This window comes from Alligator mississippiensis, chromosome 14 (genome assembly GCF_030867095.1).
Source record: "Alligator mississippiensis isolate rAllMis1 chromosome 14, rAllMis1, whole genome shotgun sequence".
Taxonomy (NCBI): domain Eukaryota; kingdom Metazoa; phylum Chordata; order Crocodylia; family Alligatoridae; genus Alligator; species Alligator mississippiensis.
Window position 1 is genome coordinate 2,124,806 of NC_081837.1, and position 20,078 is coordinate 2,144,883.

At 39.7% G+C, this 20,078-nt stretch overlaps 1 protein-coding gene across 5 annotated transcripts in view; it reads right to left on the reverse strand.

The window, feature by feature from the left end:
• The window catches only part of NCOR1 (nuclear receptor corepressor 1), a 100,478-nt gene that overhangs the window by 30,671 nt on the left and 49,729 nt on the right, over nt 1–20,078 (reverse strand). For all 5 annotated transcript variants that reach the window (XM_059717485.1, XM_059717488.1, XM_059717487.1 and 2 more), the window contains exons 15-20: nt 15,393–15,523; nt 14,613–14,830; nt 10,486–10,548; nt 7,247–7,386; nt 6,330–6,456; nt 3,536–4,091 (exon numbers count right to left, since the gene is read on the reverse strand). In XM_059717485.1, the coding sequence (XP_059573468.1) occupies nt 3,536–4,091; nt 6,330–6,456; nt 7,247–7,386; nt 10,486–10,548; nt 14,613–14,830; nt 15,393–15,523 (1,235 nt within the window). The remainder of the gene's footprint in view (nt 1–3,535; nt 4,092–6,329; nt 6,457–7,246; nt 7,387–10,485; nt 10,549–14,612; nt 14,831–15,392; nt 15,524–20,078) is intronic.

A 20,078-nucleotide genomic window follows, 5' to 3' on the forward strand; every position in this document is an offset into this window, starting at 1 on the left:
CCATTTTTATACTCACATAACTACAGTATTAATCTCCTTTACAGAGTTCTTTGAGATGTATAAAAGTGCTATGGAAAACAGCTGGATACTACCTTTTCACTATTGCAGAAAAAAAATTGTGGAAACTACCTGAAAGTAATATGCAGTATATTTATGCATTTGTGAAGTGGGAAGGAGATTATCCAAGAGCTAAAGGAGTAAAGAAAGATACTAAGACTTTAAAAAAGCAGATGCAGAACAATGCAATTGGATAGTTTTGACATTTAATTTCTACGCTGGGGGATGAATGCTAAGGCTGCTTGGCGAGGGACCTTCAAAACACTATGTTAAAGTTACACGGGAAGTATATTAATATTGAGGAAGTTTTCCCGAACAGTAGAAGAGTTAGTCATGTTATCAATGATATCAAATCCCCCCCAAAGTAAAATGTTCCAGACATGGAGCACTGTCTTTTCAAGCGCGGTGCAATCTTGTGGGTTCTCCATACAGTTTAAGTCTGTGCTGCACTGAGATGCCATACAATTTAAAGAAATGCTATACCAGTTTCCCAGAACCACTTACCAACCGGTTTACAGACTGAGGGAGAGGTGGGTGTGGGAAACATTTTTATGCCATTATAAGACAAAGAGTTCCAATTCTACACTCGAGGCATACAAGTCCCATAACTGCAACTGGGTGCATATTTTAGAACAAACTCCTGGTACCATAGCATGAAGGACATAAGCAAATTGAGAGGGAGTGGGGATTCGTGATGGTACGTCTGTTCCTAAATCTGTGGCATCTCTTGCTAAAAGGTGAAATAAGCCATTTGTGCTGTAACTACTGCAAGAGTTTCAGCTACATTCTGCAAAGGTGGCTTTGTGAAAAGCAGCTAGTGATGCAAAATGGACTCTGCTGGGAAAGGCTGGATTAACAGTACTGTAGCACAACCTTTAAGCATGTTCAACAACAATAACCATTTTGAGGCAATTATCTGGTTTCAATTTATCATTAGATACGAATTAAATTTGTTAGTACTATGTACAACACACAATGACACCTATCAGCTAGCATGAAATTTAAGAGCAAAAACCTTTACAAGATACTGCCTGTATCATTAAGCCACTTAGAAGAGAAGAATACCAGAAAGGCAGCTCAGCTGCATACTAAAAACAACAAGAAATATTTTATTCGTTGGGACAGAAACTGTCAATTTAACTGGGAAAGTTGCTCATCATCTAATATAGCTCTTTCCTCTACAACAGACAATCCAGAAACTAGTTTCATGCACTTGCTCTTTTAGCGGTTGTTTTGCTATTGACTTAAAAACTTAAAACTCACGCTAATAATAAGATAGCAATTAGTCAAAAATACCTGAGCTAATATGTGCAGAACACACTAGCCAAGCTTCCCAATATCACCAGTTAAATAAGGTATTTCTCCTTCTAATTGCTAATAGCATGAGTGAGCTCATCCTCTTTTATAATATAAAGAACGCTTATCTACAAAAGAGCACCTACAGCAAGTATAAAAACACTGCACACATCTCTGGCACTCTTAATTTTGCCATTAAATTCCTCTTAAAGTGCTATATTCAGCAATACTTCTTTGGCTGGTGAAATAAAGCCAGACAGAGAAGTCATGTTCAGATTTTGTCTGCGCTGGTACATTTTCAAACTGTTTGTCTAAATAACTTCAAAATATTTTCTTGGAGAGAAGTCATCTTTTCAAGGTGTGCTGCCCTGTCCAGTCCCCATCTATCTGAAAGGCTGGTGATAAAATCCAGTACAAGATATAAAATTAATCTGAAAAAGTGATTGCTTGTTTAAACCCAAGAGGAAGCTGCATTCTGAGCCACCACCTAAAGGACAGGACATATCTTATAAGTTAGGACTTAGTAAGTCCTGGGGTGCAGGCAGTATTAACACTGCCCTATTGATCATGCCAGCACTTAGTGGAGAACAGGAAGAACAGTACTAATATAAATACTTTCTACTGCATTTGCAAAACACCCTTCCCTGCCAATTCTACACTCCCTGGGTTGCAATTACCATCTGAAGTTCAGCAGAACTGCTGTCACTATTTTGCCTAGCAGGAGATCCAAGTCACGGATGAAGCCCAGGTGTCTCTGCCTTCAAGTTGCCAGTGCTTACTACACTAAGAATCATCTTCTGTATGAATGAGAAGCCATAATTCTCTTCCACAAAGGGGGAGATGAACTCTCCATTCCCACTACTCTCCCGAACATTACACAGATCATATCAACTAAATTTTTCTTATTTGTGCAGACAAATACTTCACAGAGTAACTACTGTGAGAATTCTTGTGTTGTCTTTGCTGATGGATGTGGGATGTTTACAGACTTTCCAAATTACCACCCTGGTCTCAGGGCGGCTCGCTGCCTGCCTTAACTGATTTTTAAACAATAGCTGTGCTGTGCACCAGAAAGGCTTGGGGCAACAACAGCCCCACCTCTCCCTCCTCCCTCAAGAGTGGGCACAGGATTACTCATGGAGAATCACACCAAGAACATCCCGTCTTTTTCTTTCTGGACTGGAAAGTTGTTCTCATTGTTTTCAATGACAGGCTATCCTTTCCAAAGATTTGCTTAACATGTAAGGGTATTCCATTCTCTGAACTGATTCCCAAATGGCTTCGTTTCCTTCCTTCTTCAGCTTTCCAGATAGGAGCGCAATTTTGCTGGCTGGCTATCCATAGTGTATTTCCAGGTAATTTGGTTACAATTTGTCTTGAGAAAGACAGACACTTTGCCTGAATCCACTTCTTTCCAAAAGCCCTTCTACCAAGGCGTTCAAGCCACCTGCAGAATCAAGCAATGCTGCCACTGATGACACTCAAACATTTCCAAAAGTAGAAACTGGAGCTGTCTAAACCCTACTTAAAATCTGGTTTGCCATTAAACTATAAAATAGGGTTGGTATACTCACAAGTGCTAAAGCCCTCAAAGAAATGGAACAAAGAATGCCTTAAAACAGAAACCCCAAGTTCCTAAACTATCTGAATCCTTTAATGTTTTTAAGCTGCATGCTGTCATTAAAAACATGCAACTGGAAAGTAAGAGGTACCTGTATAAATCTATTAAACATGTGTCCCTCAAATGCTATGGTAAGCACTGCAAGAGTTTTAGCATAACAAAGTTAAAAAAGTAAGCTAAAGACCACAGCATAGCCCAAATCCTACTTTAGATGTCTGTGACAGAAGGCAGCCAATGACCTAAGCCACTACATACATTCAGAAAAATAATTTTTCAGAACTGGAAGATATTTTAGAGCAAACTAAGGAACATTTTTGGTTTATGCCGTCACCTTTCACTGCTACCGCTCTTCTACTTCCCCCTCTGCTTGTTCATACATTGTGATTCTGCAAGTCTTCCTCCACTGCATATAAGATTTCACTTTTTAGAGCCAATGCCATTCCATGGGCTGAACAGCAACACGTGGCACAGGAAATTCAGAAAGCTTTAATTAACAAGGCCCTGGCAAGACAGCTGAGACTAGCTTCATGTTATCACTGAAAAATGCATAATTAAACTCACCTTTGTCTTTCAGGTTCTCCATCAACATCCTCATCGGCACTACATGTGGCGCTCGAATCATTGTCTGAATGGGTCTCCTGTCTTGCTGTAGCAGTCTGTTGTGTGAGAGTGTAGTCCATTTCCTCAGGTTCTGACTTTTCCTTGGGTTTCTCCATATCCCTTTCTTTGGTTTCACTTTCTATTTTCACTTGAATATTTTCTGGTAACCTCATTTCAGTGTCTATAGGCTCTACTTTGGTATGCACTGGAAGGTTAAGCATAGGTTTAACTTCAGCTGAGTGGCTTCTACTGTCCACCTCCATAGCCTCTTCCACCTCATTATTTATTTCTTCTTTAACCTGCGGCTCAGAGTTCTGAGTTTCAGCTGTTTGCGCGCATTGGGTTGCTGCAGAAGGGGAGGCACTGGGTGCAGTTTTAATGGCAGATTCCTGCTCTGCTGCCGTCTCAGTGGTTATTCTAGAAACAGTGCCCTCAGACACAGCATCTTCACTAGGTTTAACAGCTTCTGCTGGTAAAGGAGATGGAGCGCTCTCTGTATCTGAGCTGTTTTCAGCACCTGAAAGACATGGTTCTAGCATAAGCCCTCAAAAGAGTTAACAACCAAAAGTGTAGCAGTTGCCCCAAAAGTTCCAATAAGCAAATGAGGCCCCTGCTCCAACGACTCTACTTACTGCTTGAAATAACAATGGGATAAGTGAACAGAAGGAATGGTTTGAAGAGGAAGACTGGAATGAGAACACCAAGATTAGGTAACGAGGCCCCAAAGAGCAGAACTTCTCCTTATGCCGAATCTCAATACTTCATATAGCCCTCTTTGCATGATTTAGGTAGGTCTCACCACAGACTAAAGTGGAGCAAAACTTTAATGAATTAAGTATGTATATTTTACAGGCCTCAGAGGAAGAGCACAGCGTTAATTTTAAGTAATGTTTGCATAATTTGCAAACAAGTCTAACCAGTTAATTTTCATGGTATATAATTGCCCTCATTTTAAACTTATTTGAATTTTAGGCTTTAAGAATCTTAGGCTACAAGCCACAACCTTAAAAACTGTTCATTCCATGACTTGACATCCTTCTAGAATTGGCATCCATCCACCGAAGCAGTGTGCAACACAAGCAGGCTGCTATTGCTTTTCATACAGCAAAAGGAGACTGCTAGTCATGAAAGCAATGCCTATTGTGGCTCCAGGCAAACAAAGGCCCTTTAATCTATAGCAGGAAGTACATGTCAGCATCACTAATATTTTGTGCCACTTCAAAATGAAGTTTAACTATTCAGCTTTCACCCTAGTAATTCTATCCACTTTGTATGACTTAACTGTATCATAAATAGCCTCCAGATTAAGAAACTTTGATAAAGTAAACTAAAAATGGTTAGGGAAACTGTGGTTGCATAATAAAACACAGATTCTACTCAGGAGATTCATGTTCAAGATAAGAACACTGATTAACATCACTTCAACAAGAAATATTTAAGTTTAAATATAACACACTTCCATAAACTTTTGGTATTTTTTTTAGAAAGCAACTACATGCCTTTCCCATTCAGAGAATGTTTCCAATGAAAAGGAAACCAAATTCTGTACAGCCAACCATGCAATTCTAGCTAAGTGAAAGGTTCAAGGTTTCTAACCTATCGTTCATTATATAACTTTTTACAGACAAGGTATTCACCTACGGCTTATGGTTATGCCCCCAAAGGAAAGAGTCACAGGGGATGCATCTACATATGCACTTTACTGTGGAGTTGACTAATTAGAAAGCATCACAGTCTACATTTGTGCCCATAATAGGGCACAGTAAATTAAACTAACTCCACCGTAGGAGTTAATTGTGTATACAATGACTGGGGCCGGCTAGCCCCACGCTAGCACCATCATGCCCCAGCCAGCTCCTCTGTCATCTGACGCTGCAACCTGGAGCCTGGGGCTGACCCACCCCACTTCCCTAAGCCTGCTGCCAGCCCAGGGCTGCTCCACCCCAGCTCTAACTGCTGCGGTCCCAGGTGCTGCACCTGGGAGCCACTGACGCCAGCGCGAACTGTGCCAGAGTTTATTGCTCCGTGCTAATTGCACGTGTAGATGCACCCAAGTTTTAATAAAAGCGTTTGTGGAGAGGGTTTTTTTTTAAAACGGTATGCTAAACAGGTAAGTAAAGCATAAAGATCCACCAATTCTCACTAGTTAGATCCTCTCCAACAAATCATTATTGCCTCTTTTTCAATGAATTATGCAGACAGCAGCATGACATACTATCCCAAACTTTCTGATTCAGTTTAAGAATTTACTGGACGGTTCTATATAAGGGTGGCCCATGCCAAACACAATGGCAAGTCTCTAATGTTGAAAAGTTGCAGCCAGAACAAAGAGCTGGTAGTTGCCTGCCTGCTTGCAACTTTTCTGAGACCAGTAACCAGTTAAAGACTAGAAATCTTGATTCTGCATCATTTTAAATGGGCAGTTCATTCAGGCACATGCTGTAGTATACTTTAATTGGTAGCAAGGGCTTCTCAAAATGTTACATATTAGTAACAATCTAGAACTGTTTAATGCCAAAAGCAAGGGTCAGAAAAGATCAGGGCCAGTCAGAAAAAGATACAGTAACAATTCCACCTGCTAAAATCCAGGTCAAAAGTAGAATTTGAAAATACCAGTAGAATATTTTAATGCAACAAAGTGTAACTTTTGGGTTACTGAAAATGACAACTTTTGCAGGTGACCAATAGGACTCCCAACTAAAATGTAGGACCATTTTGGCACAAAAAAGGAGCTTCTTTCCAACTTAACGGTTACCTTCACTGTCTTCTGGATTTTCTTCTTCATTGGATGCTTCAATATCTTCATCCTCCTGAGCTGACACAGTTGATGCCACGCTTTCGCACTGAGATACATCCCGTTCTTCACGGGGCCGTCGTGAAGACTGTCAGAAAGATGTGACACTTACTTCATTTTTTTTTATGTCCATATATTCATTTTAAATGCATTGTACTCTCCATTTGATAATGGATTTCAAAGAAAGAACCTCCTCATTAGTAATTATCTTTTTCTGCATTGATTTACACATTGATTTAACTTCAGGCTATACTGTCAAGGCCAACAAAAATGCAGCACTGCCAAATGCATAAAAGCTTTTAGACACTCAAAATTAGTAGTTATTTTGCTTGTTAGCATCCTTAACTTCCACTGTGTCAACGGGAGCTATTGTAATCTACTCATACAGGTAAAGGCAGAATACAGCCTTAGGGCAGACTGCAAAAAGCTGTCAATTTTGACCTAACAATGTTCCCCCAATGCAGTATAGCTGCTATTCACTTCAGTGGGAATAAATTCCACTGACTAGGTATGCAGAAACCTTCAACCGCTAGAGTTCAAGTGGCTATCTTGACCCTTTATGCACTCTTGGTGCTGGCTGTTTAACACTCGCATGTTCCACACCAAAGACCTTTCCATGCACACACACACAGCCTATATACACAAAGCTCATGAAACACGCTGGGATTTAAGATCAAATGTCGTATGTGGGTGATGCAGACTATTCTCCTGCATCTTTAAAAAAACGAAACAACACAAAAACAAGCCAAGCTGGTGTGACCAATACCTCTGAACAGTTTATCTGAAAGGGTAATGGCCAGCAGCATGAGTGGCAGAAGAAGCCTCAATGAGTTACAGATTAATCCCAGCTCTCCCCCTAAAAACCACGGTTTACTCACTTTCTGTTTGTGCTGCTGAAGGAGGTTGTCCAGATTATGTCTCCTTTTGTAGTTGAAGTAGAAGTTTTTACACTGAGCTTCACTTTTAGTTCCAACCATTTTGGCAATTGCCGCCCAATTGCGACCATGTTCCACTAATCCTGTTTAAACAAATCCAAACTTAATATTTACCAAGCTAAATAATCAAAAAAACTGAGAAATCAAATAAAACAAACAAAAATACCATGCCAAAAAACAAAGAAACTAGGAAACAGTGAGTTTAAAAAATGCTGCCTTTAAATGACCTTTATCATGACTACATGTGGGAAAGGTGGCATATAAATCTAAAAAAAAATCTTGTAATAATAATTTTTACAGTATATACTCAATCCCTTGTTTTATAACATTTGATAGTAATGAAATACAACCTTTAACTAATAGCTTAACAGTTCAGTACTGAATTAATATCAACATTTATGACATGCTTTTGCTCAGCACACTTATCACTTGGAATATGTGATACTAGTGCATTGAGGAGGAGTTGGTTTTGTAAAATACACTGGAGAACATTTTTAGCCTGTCAGGTAGTTCATAAGAACACGCTGAGAACTTCTTTGTTTCACAGTCATTTTAGTCTGTCTTTGATAGAAGTGACATTACTTAGTTGTCCAGAATATGGGTGATAGCTACTGAAGCAGAGGAAGTCAAATGAATCATTTAAGCAACTTCTTAATGGACCGAATACAGCCCTACTAAGCAGATTTAGGGACTGTCTATGTTGTTAGTTTAAATAAAGTCATGCCATGTAGAATTTTACATGTAAAGACAGAAAGTGAGTCAAGACAGAAAACTAGCCCTTGTATTGCATACATTTTGTTCCTGTCAGCTCTATATTGAGAAGTATTTTAGGGTGATTGGTATTGGTCTCATCTTCCAGACAACGAAACAGAAGTGCAGCAAGAAGTTCAGACTGTGCTCAGTGAACAACAGCTGGGACTAAAACCCCAAGCCTGATTCCCAGTAGACACTGGTTCATGCCATCTCCCCAATTAAAGTTCATCTGAATTTTCCTGGGACATAAAAAAGACCCCTATGCAACACTATGACCACCTCAGAGAAAGTACAGCTACTCCTCGCTTACTGTTGTAGTTATGTTCTTGAAAATGTGACTTTAAGAGAAACGTTAAGTGAATCCGATTACATCACAGTAGATGCCTACTAGCAGGCGGTGGCCAAACAACGTTATAACTGAACACTGAGCGACTTTAAACGAGTATGATCTCTAACAGGTCAGCAATGTAATAACAAAACAACGTTAACCGGGACAACGTTAAGTGAGGAGTACCTGTAGAAGACTCCCATAAAATAGCAGTTAAGGGGCCAGGAGCAGGGAAGAAAATGAGAAATTTGTATTGGCATCATTAGCACTTACAGACTAAATATACTTTGAGTTCAGTCTTGGAAGCACATTTACTTTTAATTAAGCTAATATTACACATGTTTAGCTATAATCCAAAAGGTACTAGTGATTAAAGAGTTAACTGGCAATTTAAATGATTTTGAAAGCCTGAGCCTGCTGTGTCTCTCCCCATTTACAAATACCAAGATGACCTTGGTAGTCTGACTACAAGATAAGTACACGTCAAACAAATTACCTAGTCCCTTCTAACCTCTTGCTTCTGAAAAAGTCAAGTACAAAACACTTGCAACAACTGCATGTAAACATGTGCACAATGCTACTTCAAACAACATTAAGAAATAGATATCCAAGATTCAAATTTTAGAAAAGGGCAAACTTCCTTGGGCTGATTTGTGGCTATGCCCAGTCATTAAAAAAAAAAAATTTTACAAAATCTTTGAAAGGTAGTTTTTTGTATTACAGCACACAGAGTTATACATACCCCCCTCAAAAAAATTAAGTAAAAATCAAGCCTAATAAGAGTTGTTCTAGGCTTCACATCCACTAACATAATTACTCACTTAAATGTACTTTTTAAAAGAATTAAAAAACCCATTTTCTTAACTACACAAAAGAGGAGTGACACAATGTTCTTATAAAAAGCAAAGTCAAAGTTTCAAAAGCTCTCGTTATCCAGCTCTACATTTAGTTGACAATGGTTAGGAGAACTGTTCTTTCTGATGTAAAAAGTTCTCTGCATCAAACTAGGCCCCTACCAAGAGCATGACTAAACTGGCAGTCCTAAAAAGAAAATAGCTTCAATCATTCAAATACAAAACTGATTTGAAAAGCTATATTCTTAATGAACAAATATAAAATAGGTCACTAAAATTCTGATTATATTTTCCTTTAAAATGCCTCTTTAGGGACATTTTAGTTGCACCTGAATTAGCATAAAATTGTTGCTTAGGGTCTCACACAGCATCTATTTTAAATGCTCAGAACTTGGGCACAATTTGCAAAGAGCAGAAACAATGTATATTAGGCAATGGCAGAGAAGCAATTTTTATTTTAGTCTGAGGGTTATACAACACTTAAAAGCCTGGATGAGTAAAGGAATATGTAGGCCTGACTAAGAATTAGTAAAATCCTAAACTTGAACGTGTGCATACTACAGTCTTATTTGAACAACTTATTTAGAACACTTTCTGTAAGATGCATGAACATTAATTTTCAGAAGAGCCGAATTTTGCCAACCCATGCAAAATATTTAGCACAGAGTAACAGAAGAGCAAAGGAAACTACCAGGTCCTACCGCCTGCTCATAAATACTTCAAACCCAAGTCCCTGCTGTAGCTAACGGCTACCACTAAGTTTTGCTACAATGTGAATTACACACACACACACACACACACACACACACACGTACGTTTTGGTGTGTCGGCATTTGTCAAGCTACCTGACAAATGACAATGTAAATTAACACTTCAACTGAAGGAACTAAATCTCCTGGAAATGGTGTTTATGTATCTTATACAAAAGAATACTTGGTATTTATACACATTTCAGATATAAAGTTTCATTGACAGAAGTTTCAGAATTTATACATGCTCTTTGGAAAATGGTTTTACACCAAACCAAATACAGCTTTAGCTGTTTGGTGAAATCAAATAGCAATCTGAAATCCATGTCCTGCAAAAAAGTTACAATCAGCATTTTTACTAGCATGGATATTTCCTTCCCAAGAAAAAAAGCCTCCTTCCAAATAGCAAAAAGTTAGAGTTCTGTTGTATTCGTTCAAGTAGTGCTGCTAGGCCAAATTAATGACCAGCACCAAGCATCAATGCTTCAGAAGGTTTACCTTTTTTAGCAACTTCCATTTCTTCTTCTGTCCAGCGGGAGGTCTCCACAGGCTCTGCAGAAGCTGAAATAGCAAACAGCAGATTCCATCAGACAGAGAAAAAACACAAAAAAACAAGATTTGCCCTTTCAGCACCAATCACACCTCTCATAATCTATTAATCGGGTTACATTAAGGTCTGTTCAAGCCACTCTAGGAGAGTCGCCCGCGACGCTGGCCGGCAGTCAGGTTCTATCACACCATAGTAGATGTGCCGAGGGAGCCTTCATGTGCCCAAGCAGAAAAAAACATTACGCCTAGAGTCGCTCAAAATATTTACCTCTATCGAGGAAGATGTCTACATAAAGCTGTACATCATTCATAACTTAATGTGCCAAATTCTGATGCTTATACACAAGGTTCACCAGACTCGTAATCAGCTACTGAAGAACAGCATGCTCTGGCATCTTGGGGGTACCACTTGTTTTCCCCTAACACAACCCATTTCCTTCTAAAGTCTTCAGTCTAATACTGCATTACAGAAGGCAATAACGTTCTTACAGAGCATCTCACGCTGTAACATTTTTCACAGGAAGTAGAAACCCATTATCAAATCCAATATCATTCTGGATTACCTCCATTTCCAAGCTACACACTGAAGTATTAGTGTAGTACACTACATTTATGTAACATTATTTGGGAGTCTTTTATCCTTCTAACATCCATGTGATGTAAGCAAATATGTATTATCCCAAATTTATAACTGGAGTAACAAATCTTAAAATGACATACCCTAGGCCAAAACATAAGCCATTAGGTAAGTTTGAAAATTTAATGCTTCCAGGTCTATGTTTAAACCCCTAAAATCCCACTGCTCTATTTCAATCACCATACAAGATTTCTAGCTACCAAAAACAGTGTTATATTTCTTTTCTGTCCATAAGTATCCAGACAGCATGTACCTTTTTCAAAAGAAGTCAAAGGTTGACCTTGTGTCCCTTGCGTAATAAAGGGTAGCCTACATAACACCGTGAACTCCTGAACTCACAAAATTATTTGCTAATGCTTAAAGTTACACATAAAAACAAAAGCTTTGGATGCTATTCTGCCAAGTGCTATGTTAATATTATACTAAAGGAAAACTAAGCACAGTCTTTGTACAAGTACACTGCCAAAAACATCAGTGATAGTTACAGGTCAAAGGTGCTTATCTGCATTTTGTTTTAAGCAGGATGTTCCCATAAAATTATTTGTTCTTACAGAGCCCCTAACCGCATATATGGGTAACTCAAATCAAATATAACCACTTCCAATTAACAGATGGGAGAAACAGAACCATGAGAAGGTGATGACTGGTCCACAGTTACATAGCAGGTCATGGCAAACTAGGAACGCACATCTGACTTCCAGTCTAGTGACAAATGTGCCACAGCAAACCACCTTCCAAAGGCTACAGAGAAGAAAGCCAACATTAAATGGAAAAATTTCCAACTGCAAATGGAAGGAGACACGGTAGTGGGAAGTGCTGAACTCCAGAAGTTCTGCCATGTCACTGTGCCATCCACTGCTCCGAGACCATAATGGCTCTTGAAATACCAAAGTCCCTACCCTCTGACAACAGAAGGGAGCCCTTCAAACTTAAAAGCTAACACCCCAAAATGCTCATGGCACTAAAATAAACTAATGGTGATGAATATCTGAAGCATTTAGTATTTTTTATAGCTGTAGACAACACAGCTAAATGCAAGGTTCTTTCTGGAGTCTTTTGCAGTAAAGAGTGCAGCAGTTCCTTACATTAAGGTACTGCATAGTGCAAGTCAAACATGCAATATTTCCTTCTTCGGTGTGAGACGGGAACATTTCCAGCTTCTCTCTGTACAACTATCCATATGTTTGTCCTGATAAATCATAATCATAAAGAAGTTCTGTACATTTCTTCAAGTCTTATTTGGCTCATTAGATTCTGGAACATCTGATGGATATTATGTAGGTACTGTGAGGGATTTTGTAGAACCTATCTTCTATTCATTTTTGTACGTATATTTGAATGCTGTATCCTAAGATACTACTGAACAGATGAGAAAGCAGGGGAGGAGAGCCCCCAAAACACACCCAGGCATATTGTGCAGGGAAAAAAAAGAAAGTTAAGACCAAAAACCCCACAGATCCAAATCCAGGATGCTATAAAGTATTTAAAAGGGTCTTTTGAGGAATGGGCCATGAAACTTGTTCTGCCACATTTGTGTCCTAGATATGAATCTCCTGCTCACCCAGACAAACCACCACAAGCAAAGGAGAAAAATAGAAGAAAGTAAAAGCTTAGATTAGTCTAATAAAACAAATGGGAGACAAAATGCAGCTATAGCAGTTCACAGGGCAAAGTATTCTCCACCTCCTTTATCTCTTGAGATTTGGTGTCATTCAGGTCTAATACTGCTCCGAATGGTCTTTAACCACTGTAGACAGCTCAGGTTCTTTAAAGAACAGAAGCCTCCTCCACATTCTTGCTCAATCTGTTAAATTTAGCGCATGCTATATAGGGCCTTAGCAGCACACAATAGGAACCAGCAAGACAAACAGATATAGTACGAATAGGGCAGAAAATAATAGTCGATTCAAAACAGTTAAAACCTGTATGTGGAAGTTCACTGTCCTAGTTCTGGGAGAAGGGAAAAAAGGAGGTCATACCTGCTGAGAAAAATGTACGTGGCAAGCTTTGATGTTTATAGTCTAATGAACACTCGCTCACTTCCTTTAATGGGCTCTTTCATGAGGTTCAGGCTGCTCGAGCAATAACCAGACAGATTTGCCAAAAGCTCTGGTGGCACAATCAGTACAAGAGTGGTGCACACCACTCCTTCCAAGCACTCAACCCAAAAGCTGTCAACAGAAAGTTTGCACCAAGGGGAGAATTACCTCTGCTCTTGTGGATAATTATTTACTATCTGCAAACTAGTGTACAGCTCAAAGTAACCTCTTGGTAGGGAGACAGAATGTAACAGACCCATACCTTTTGTTGATAGCTGCCACCTTAAAGTCCCTTTAAAGCAATTTCTCCTCTACTTGCAAGAACTTCCGAAATAAAGACCGTACACCTAATGAACAAGTCTGTATTTCTAATACAGAAAACACATGTGCCTCTTTACTTCCTTGTTTCTGCACACCCATGCATTCAGAGCAGGAACACACACACCTCCACCTCTAAGAAATACAGACAGCTGTAAGACCCTCTATACTATCTAAAAGTGTGCCACAAAAGTGCTTCTTTAAAAAACACACATTCCCTAGAACAGATTAAGACAAACTTACAGAAGGTCCATTCTATGCTATAACAATTTTAGGCAAATCAAATTCCAGGCCTATGTTGTATGGTAGTAACTATGTAGGGCAGCGGTTCTCAAACTTTTTAGATCTGAAGCATCCCTCATTGGAGCAGAGGCACCCCTCCATAATTTTTGTGAACTGAATGGCATGCAATTTCAAAAACGAATTTTTTTAATTACAGTGCTTACCTCTTGGCAGTGGGGGGGGGTATGGGGGGGGTGCAACCGAGTGGGGAAATCCTCCAGGCAGAGGCAAGCCTGAGCCTGTGCTTATCTACTTATCTCCTCACACCTTGCTTATCTCCTCAGACCTTGCAGTACCCTTCAAAAGATGCAGCACCCCAGGGCTCCCTGGCACCTTGGTTGAAAAACACTGCTCTACAGACTAGCCTGACGAAGGGTTTTTGAACCCGAAAGCTTGCTTAATAACTATTCTCCAACCATTTGGGTTGGTCTAATAAAAGATATCAAATTCACCCAAGGAACCTTGTCTGCTCTACAGACTAGTGCATTCAAACAGATCCATATCAACACAGTGTTCTGCCTGAGCCTTTAGCTAGTAAGTTCTAAATAGTACAATTCATGCCACATAAGAACGAACACAAACCGTCTGTAATCTGATTTTGTTCACAATGCTCACTGTTTAGCTTCTGGATGTTTGAGAAATGCTAGCTAGCCAGTTCTGTTTGTGAATGTGTGAATAGCAAAGAAGGTATTTCATTGATAAAAAATGGCAGTGTGCTGTATGTGTGACAGGACAGCCTTAGCTTGGTTATGTGCCCTGCTGCCGGATGGACCCTAAAGTATTTTATAAATATTGCTCACAAGGTTCTGGCGGGGGCGGGAGAGGAGGCGGTGGTTCTTCAGTAGCAGCAGCTGCAGCAGCATTTGCGGCCGCAGCTTCGTTTGTCATTGATCTGGTGATCCTGCCTTTACGACGGCCTTGGCTGTTGGCAGTCTTTCGTCCCCTAGGAGTTGCTTGCTCCCTTTCCTCAGTTTCCTCTGGGGCAACTTCTGTTTTGTCCTTCTCTTTGGTGTTCTCTCTAGAGTGGAAGCAAAAATTAAGAAGGATTCAGAGACCTTAATGAAAAATATTCTTCACAGGCAGATATTCATGAAACTAGTCTAAGAACTACAGGTCAGCTCACTTTTCAGTTCCAGCTGAAAGAGTAATCATAGAGCAATTTAACAGTGAAATGGGATCCCCTTTTTTCAAAAGTTAGAACTGCTATTTAAAAATAAAATGTGGTCATGCTCCATTGTTGACTCCTAAAAAGTCCATTATTTTTGTACTGCTGGTACAAAAATATGGGAAGTAGCAGCACCAACAGCAAGCAATGTAAATGATAAACTTCGCAAGGCAAGAAAAATCACATTAAACCTGGGGGATTTTCCATACGTCTGATTAGCTAAGAGTATAAGCAGCACAAATAGGCTTTATTTCTTTTTGAAGACAGCATTAAATTAACCCTAACTGAGGACAGTTAACAGCTGATTTCACTGTTACGTTCACTGAGTCTATGTAATACTAATTTCCTAAAACAAATGAGAAGAAACTAGAAATGCCTGCATTAGAGAAAGTGCATCCTCACTATGTATACTCACTTAGATTCCTCCTTCTCATCCTTTTCCTCTTCATCTTTCTTTTCTTCCTCTCTTTTCTCTGTTTTTTCTGCTTTTTCTTCTTCTACCTTTTCTTCTACCTTTTCTTCTTGGGAAGGACGTGCAATTTGTTGCTGAAATAAAATAATATTTACATACTAGGACTCTGCAACACTTGATTGTGCAGAAGAGATGTTATTTTGTCTTAAGAGAAGTACCGGAGATACCCATGTTGATGGTATCTCCTTTCCTTCAATATGATTTTGCATTAGACACTACAATTTACAAATAAACTTTAAAAAAATTAGGTTTAGATTTCAAAGGCTTTACAACTGGGATATATATCTATTTGCAAATTAAGAACATAAGGAAACAGTCTAAAGAAAAAAAAAAAAGGCCGCTTGGCATAAAAAAAATCTGCTGTAGCTTTGAAGTTTTCAACCTCCACATTTTAATGTATCCTTCAGTCCTTCTCAATATTCCACTTTTCTCTTATGCCTGTTTCTCTCTTCAACTGTATTTCACTACTGTAGATTCCAGGGACATACTGCCTCTCAGCTGAATAAGGATAGTGATGAAACATACTGTACACACAAATTATTCTTCACCTAATGCTCACTGATAAATGTGCGTTCCACATGAGCAACAGAGTAGCTTTGTATTCATCAGCACTATGGTTTTCTGCATATGAAACCTGAAAATAAACAAGGTTTTAAATAATTTCTTATGTAGTAATAAAAATTAAATTCATGTAAAAGAGTACATCATTGCTTCTATCCAACAAACAGTAAATGTTATATTTTACAACTCAGATATCTTATTAAAAACTATCCACAGATCTGATCTTCATTCTCAGGGTAGTCAGTTGGATTAAGTGAGTATACGGAATAAACAACTACATTAGAAATCTCTTAAGAAATGTCACATAATGTACGACTATGTTAAACACTTGACAAGGACAGGCCTAACTCATAAGGAGGTGCAGCAGGATGACCGGCCAAGGCTTGCAACAGACTGCACGCTCCAGGGTAGAGGAGTTTGCAGTCTTGTGGGGTATGACAGTCAGCTGCAGGCAATCAGGAGTGACTGTTGGCTGCCTAGAAGCGGACCAGTTGCAGAGGCTAATTAGCTGCCCCACAGAATGCTAAAAACGTCCTGGGAAGAGGGGGTTGGGCTAGCAGTGGCAGACTGAGCCAAGGACTCATCCATGCTCTGGTAAGAGACCTAGTGTGGCAAGGCTGGAGAAAGCAGCACTGCAAGGCTATGAGAGAACTCTCTTGAGTGAGAGAAGGAAGGCAGCTCTGTGCTGCAAAGCTAGCAGCACCTTCTCAGGGCCTAGAAAGACTCCAGGACCGCAAGTTCCCCTCCATGGACTATGTTAGGTGTGTTGTTGACCACTGATTGGAGTAGGACGCTTCCTGTGGGACAAGTGTGCCCAGCAGACAAAAGACTATTTGAGCTAAGCAAATCCCTGAACCCGCTACAGTAGGGACCTACCTAAATTGGGGTGAGATGAAGGGGTTTTATGGCATGCAGAGCCACTTTTATACACTTCACAGCAGCCTTGCCATTGATTGGCAGAGGACTGCCCTTCACATGGCCCTGCCCTCGTTGCTGACCGGCTGCTGCTCCACCGGCTGGTACCCCCAGAGCCCCAGCTGGCTGAGAGACCCCTGGCTCCCACTGGGGATCCAGCACTTTATATTTAGCAGAGTTTGTTTGGTTTTGACTTCCTTTTTAAATGTTTTATTTGGGGAGGTGATTCCAAGGGAAATCATGGCAAACGCCACTTTTCACAGCAATTGTGGAAGCCGTTTTTTACCGTTGCTGTGAAAGTGCAATTTAAGTAGGTTCCTACATATCAAATTCCTTTAATATATTTTTCAGTGAGGAAAAAAAGTTCTACAAACTAATTCATGTTAACTAAGGCAACTTAAGTGTCAAAGTAACTACTAATAGACCCCTTATCTCTGTATAACTCAGCTCAAAATGGGCATTAATGCAGTGTTAAGCCAGCCTAACTTTTCCAATAAGCCCCAGGTGGGCATCTGCTTCTGCTACAATAGTAAGTTATTTGCTCTAATCATAGTGACCATTAATAATGTAATGCAGCAACTTGTTTGTTGACTTTTAACTAAAATATTTGAACAATGATTTAATCTTCTGTTTCAATGCTTTCTTGGGGTTCTAAAACACATCACAGAATTAAACTGTACTTGATCCTTCCTGGAGTTGTTCTGATTCAAGCCTTTCTAATACAGTTACTTTTCCTTATTTACCCAACACTACAGTCAGTTATTTTGCAGCAATCTAGAATATCTATATTCAGGTTGCACATAATTATATTTGTGCAAATCTACTGCAACCAGCAGAACAGCAACAGGCGCTGAAAAATGCCTCTCTCCTATATGGCAGCAGCAGCTCGAGTTTTTTAATGAACTGATATTCCCACTGGTAGTCTGACAAAGCTGAAGAGATTTCAAAACCACATCCTCCCCCCTGCCCCCACCTTAAAGGATACTATTTTACTCTTTAGCAAACGATTTCCTACAGCAACTTCCACTGTCACTTGGGTGTCACCCAAACTACCCCACATAATGAAACAGTGAAGGAGGCACCTCAGCCTCCCCTCCTGCACTAATCTTCCAGTTCTTATCTCTGTTACACCACAGTTACTCTCACAAGTCAGATTTTGGTTTGGCCAGGGTGTTTGGCTCAAGACACGCTGCTTCTGCTTACACAATATGATTCTGAAATGCTACCTAAACTTTGGCAACTAAAGACTTTTTTTTTAATGTTGTCCATACCAAATCCTGCTAATTATTTTCATGTTTGTGTATGAAGGAGATGTATTGTTTTGCAAACTCCTAGAGCTGATCATTAGCTCATGCTATACTTTTTGAAATTAAGATTATACACTTTTTCTAGAAGACAGAGTTTACTTCAACTGGGAAGCATTTGGGGGCATTCCAATAGCCTGTATTATTAAGGTAACCAGCCTGGATGATCACAATGGGCCCTTCTGGCTAGAAAATGTAACAAACCAGCTGAAAAAAGTCAGAGGAGGAATTTGTGACACTCCTCCCCTGTACTGCCACCCAAACAAGAACCCGAACTTCCCTGCCTGGCTTAGGTGTCAGGAACAAGCCAGTATTTGCCAACTCTTATCACATGCTGTTCCCTAACGGGTTAAGGAATGCACAAAATGATGATTTTTTTTGTGGGGGAGGGGGGAGGATTATCCTAAATTAAGAAACATAACCTCAGTGTAGCTAGAAAAAAATAAAACCTTCTCAGGCATAGACTAATGCCCTTATGCTCTCCACTGTGCTGTATGTAGCCTTTGTTACACAGCAATCTTAGGACTGAACATTCAGATCTGCAGTCAGGTAAAGCAGAGGAAACTAAACAGTTTATTTTACATATTTAAATTATTACATGTATATACTGCAGCATACCAATTCCATAAAATTTTAGCATTTGTATCTGTGCAACAACGGAAATGATATATCTCATGCTTGAGAACGTAAATGTGGTTATCAGAAAGGAATTCCCCTTCTCACAATGCAGAGGACTGGACACTTCCTATGTGCAACATGGGGTAGTTTATTTTTGGAAACAGAGTTCAGTTTCTAGCCAGAAACTTAGCAAAATGAACAGCTGGCTTATCTACCATGGCAATTTCTATTTAATATTTATTATTTGTATTGCAGTAGCACCAAGGAGTCTCAATGAAAGACTAGTCTTGCAATGTGCTGAGCATCCTACAAACAAATATAGCAAGAGACAGGTTTTGACCACCAGAGCTCACAATCTGTACTTCCAGACTGCCAATTTTTTTCACACTGGAATACTGAATCTCAGGTTCTTCTCTTTGAAAATGTAATACTCTTCTATTTTAAGTTAGGAGTATCAACAACATTTGAAAGACCATTGTAACTCACATGGTAGATTAAAGAAGATACTCTACATAGCGACTTATAAATGAAAACATCACACCATTGTTGATTAACACAGAAAAAGTGTCTAAGCAAAGTGCTCACAATGGAAGAGCAATTTCTTAATTGGTCTGTTCCTATGAAAAGCCACAGGGGTAGCTTGTGCCTGTACAGTAACATCTAGCTGCGGGTATTGTAAGCATGGACATTATAAGCAAGCCATAAGAAGCTGATTTAGAAATCGGAGACTTTTTTTGGAAACCTTGCAAAATTTACTAAAGGCTAAAAATCGCCTCCTCACTCACATCCACGTATAATGCCACACAGGGCAACCATTCCTGATGGAGTGAACACTGCGAATGGTGCTTTCTGGGTGAAGTTCCAGCTCTCATTTTGTAGAGTTTAATGTAAAACAATTCGGTGCTTGTTCACTGCTGGCGATTGGCTCCCTCCTGTGCGTGTTCCTTTTCGTTTAGTGCGACCAGCCAATGGAGCAACTGCACAATCAGGTTCAAAATACCCACAACAGGCTAATGCACCAAACACAAGGAAAAGACAGGCAAGGGACAACATTGGTATATGGGTCTGAGTAATACAGGTCTCCCAGTAATATTGTGTTTGCAGGCATATATGCATTACACAACATAGGGCATTATACTTTAGGAGCTTCCTCAAAAGTTTGTTTTGGGAAGGGACTTGAAAATGAGGACCAGGGCAGAAAGCCAGAAAGGGCTGAGAGGAGAACATCAAT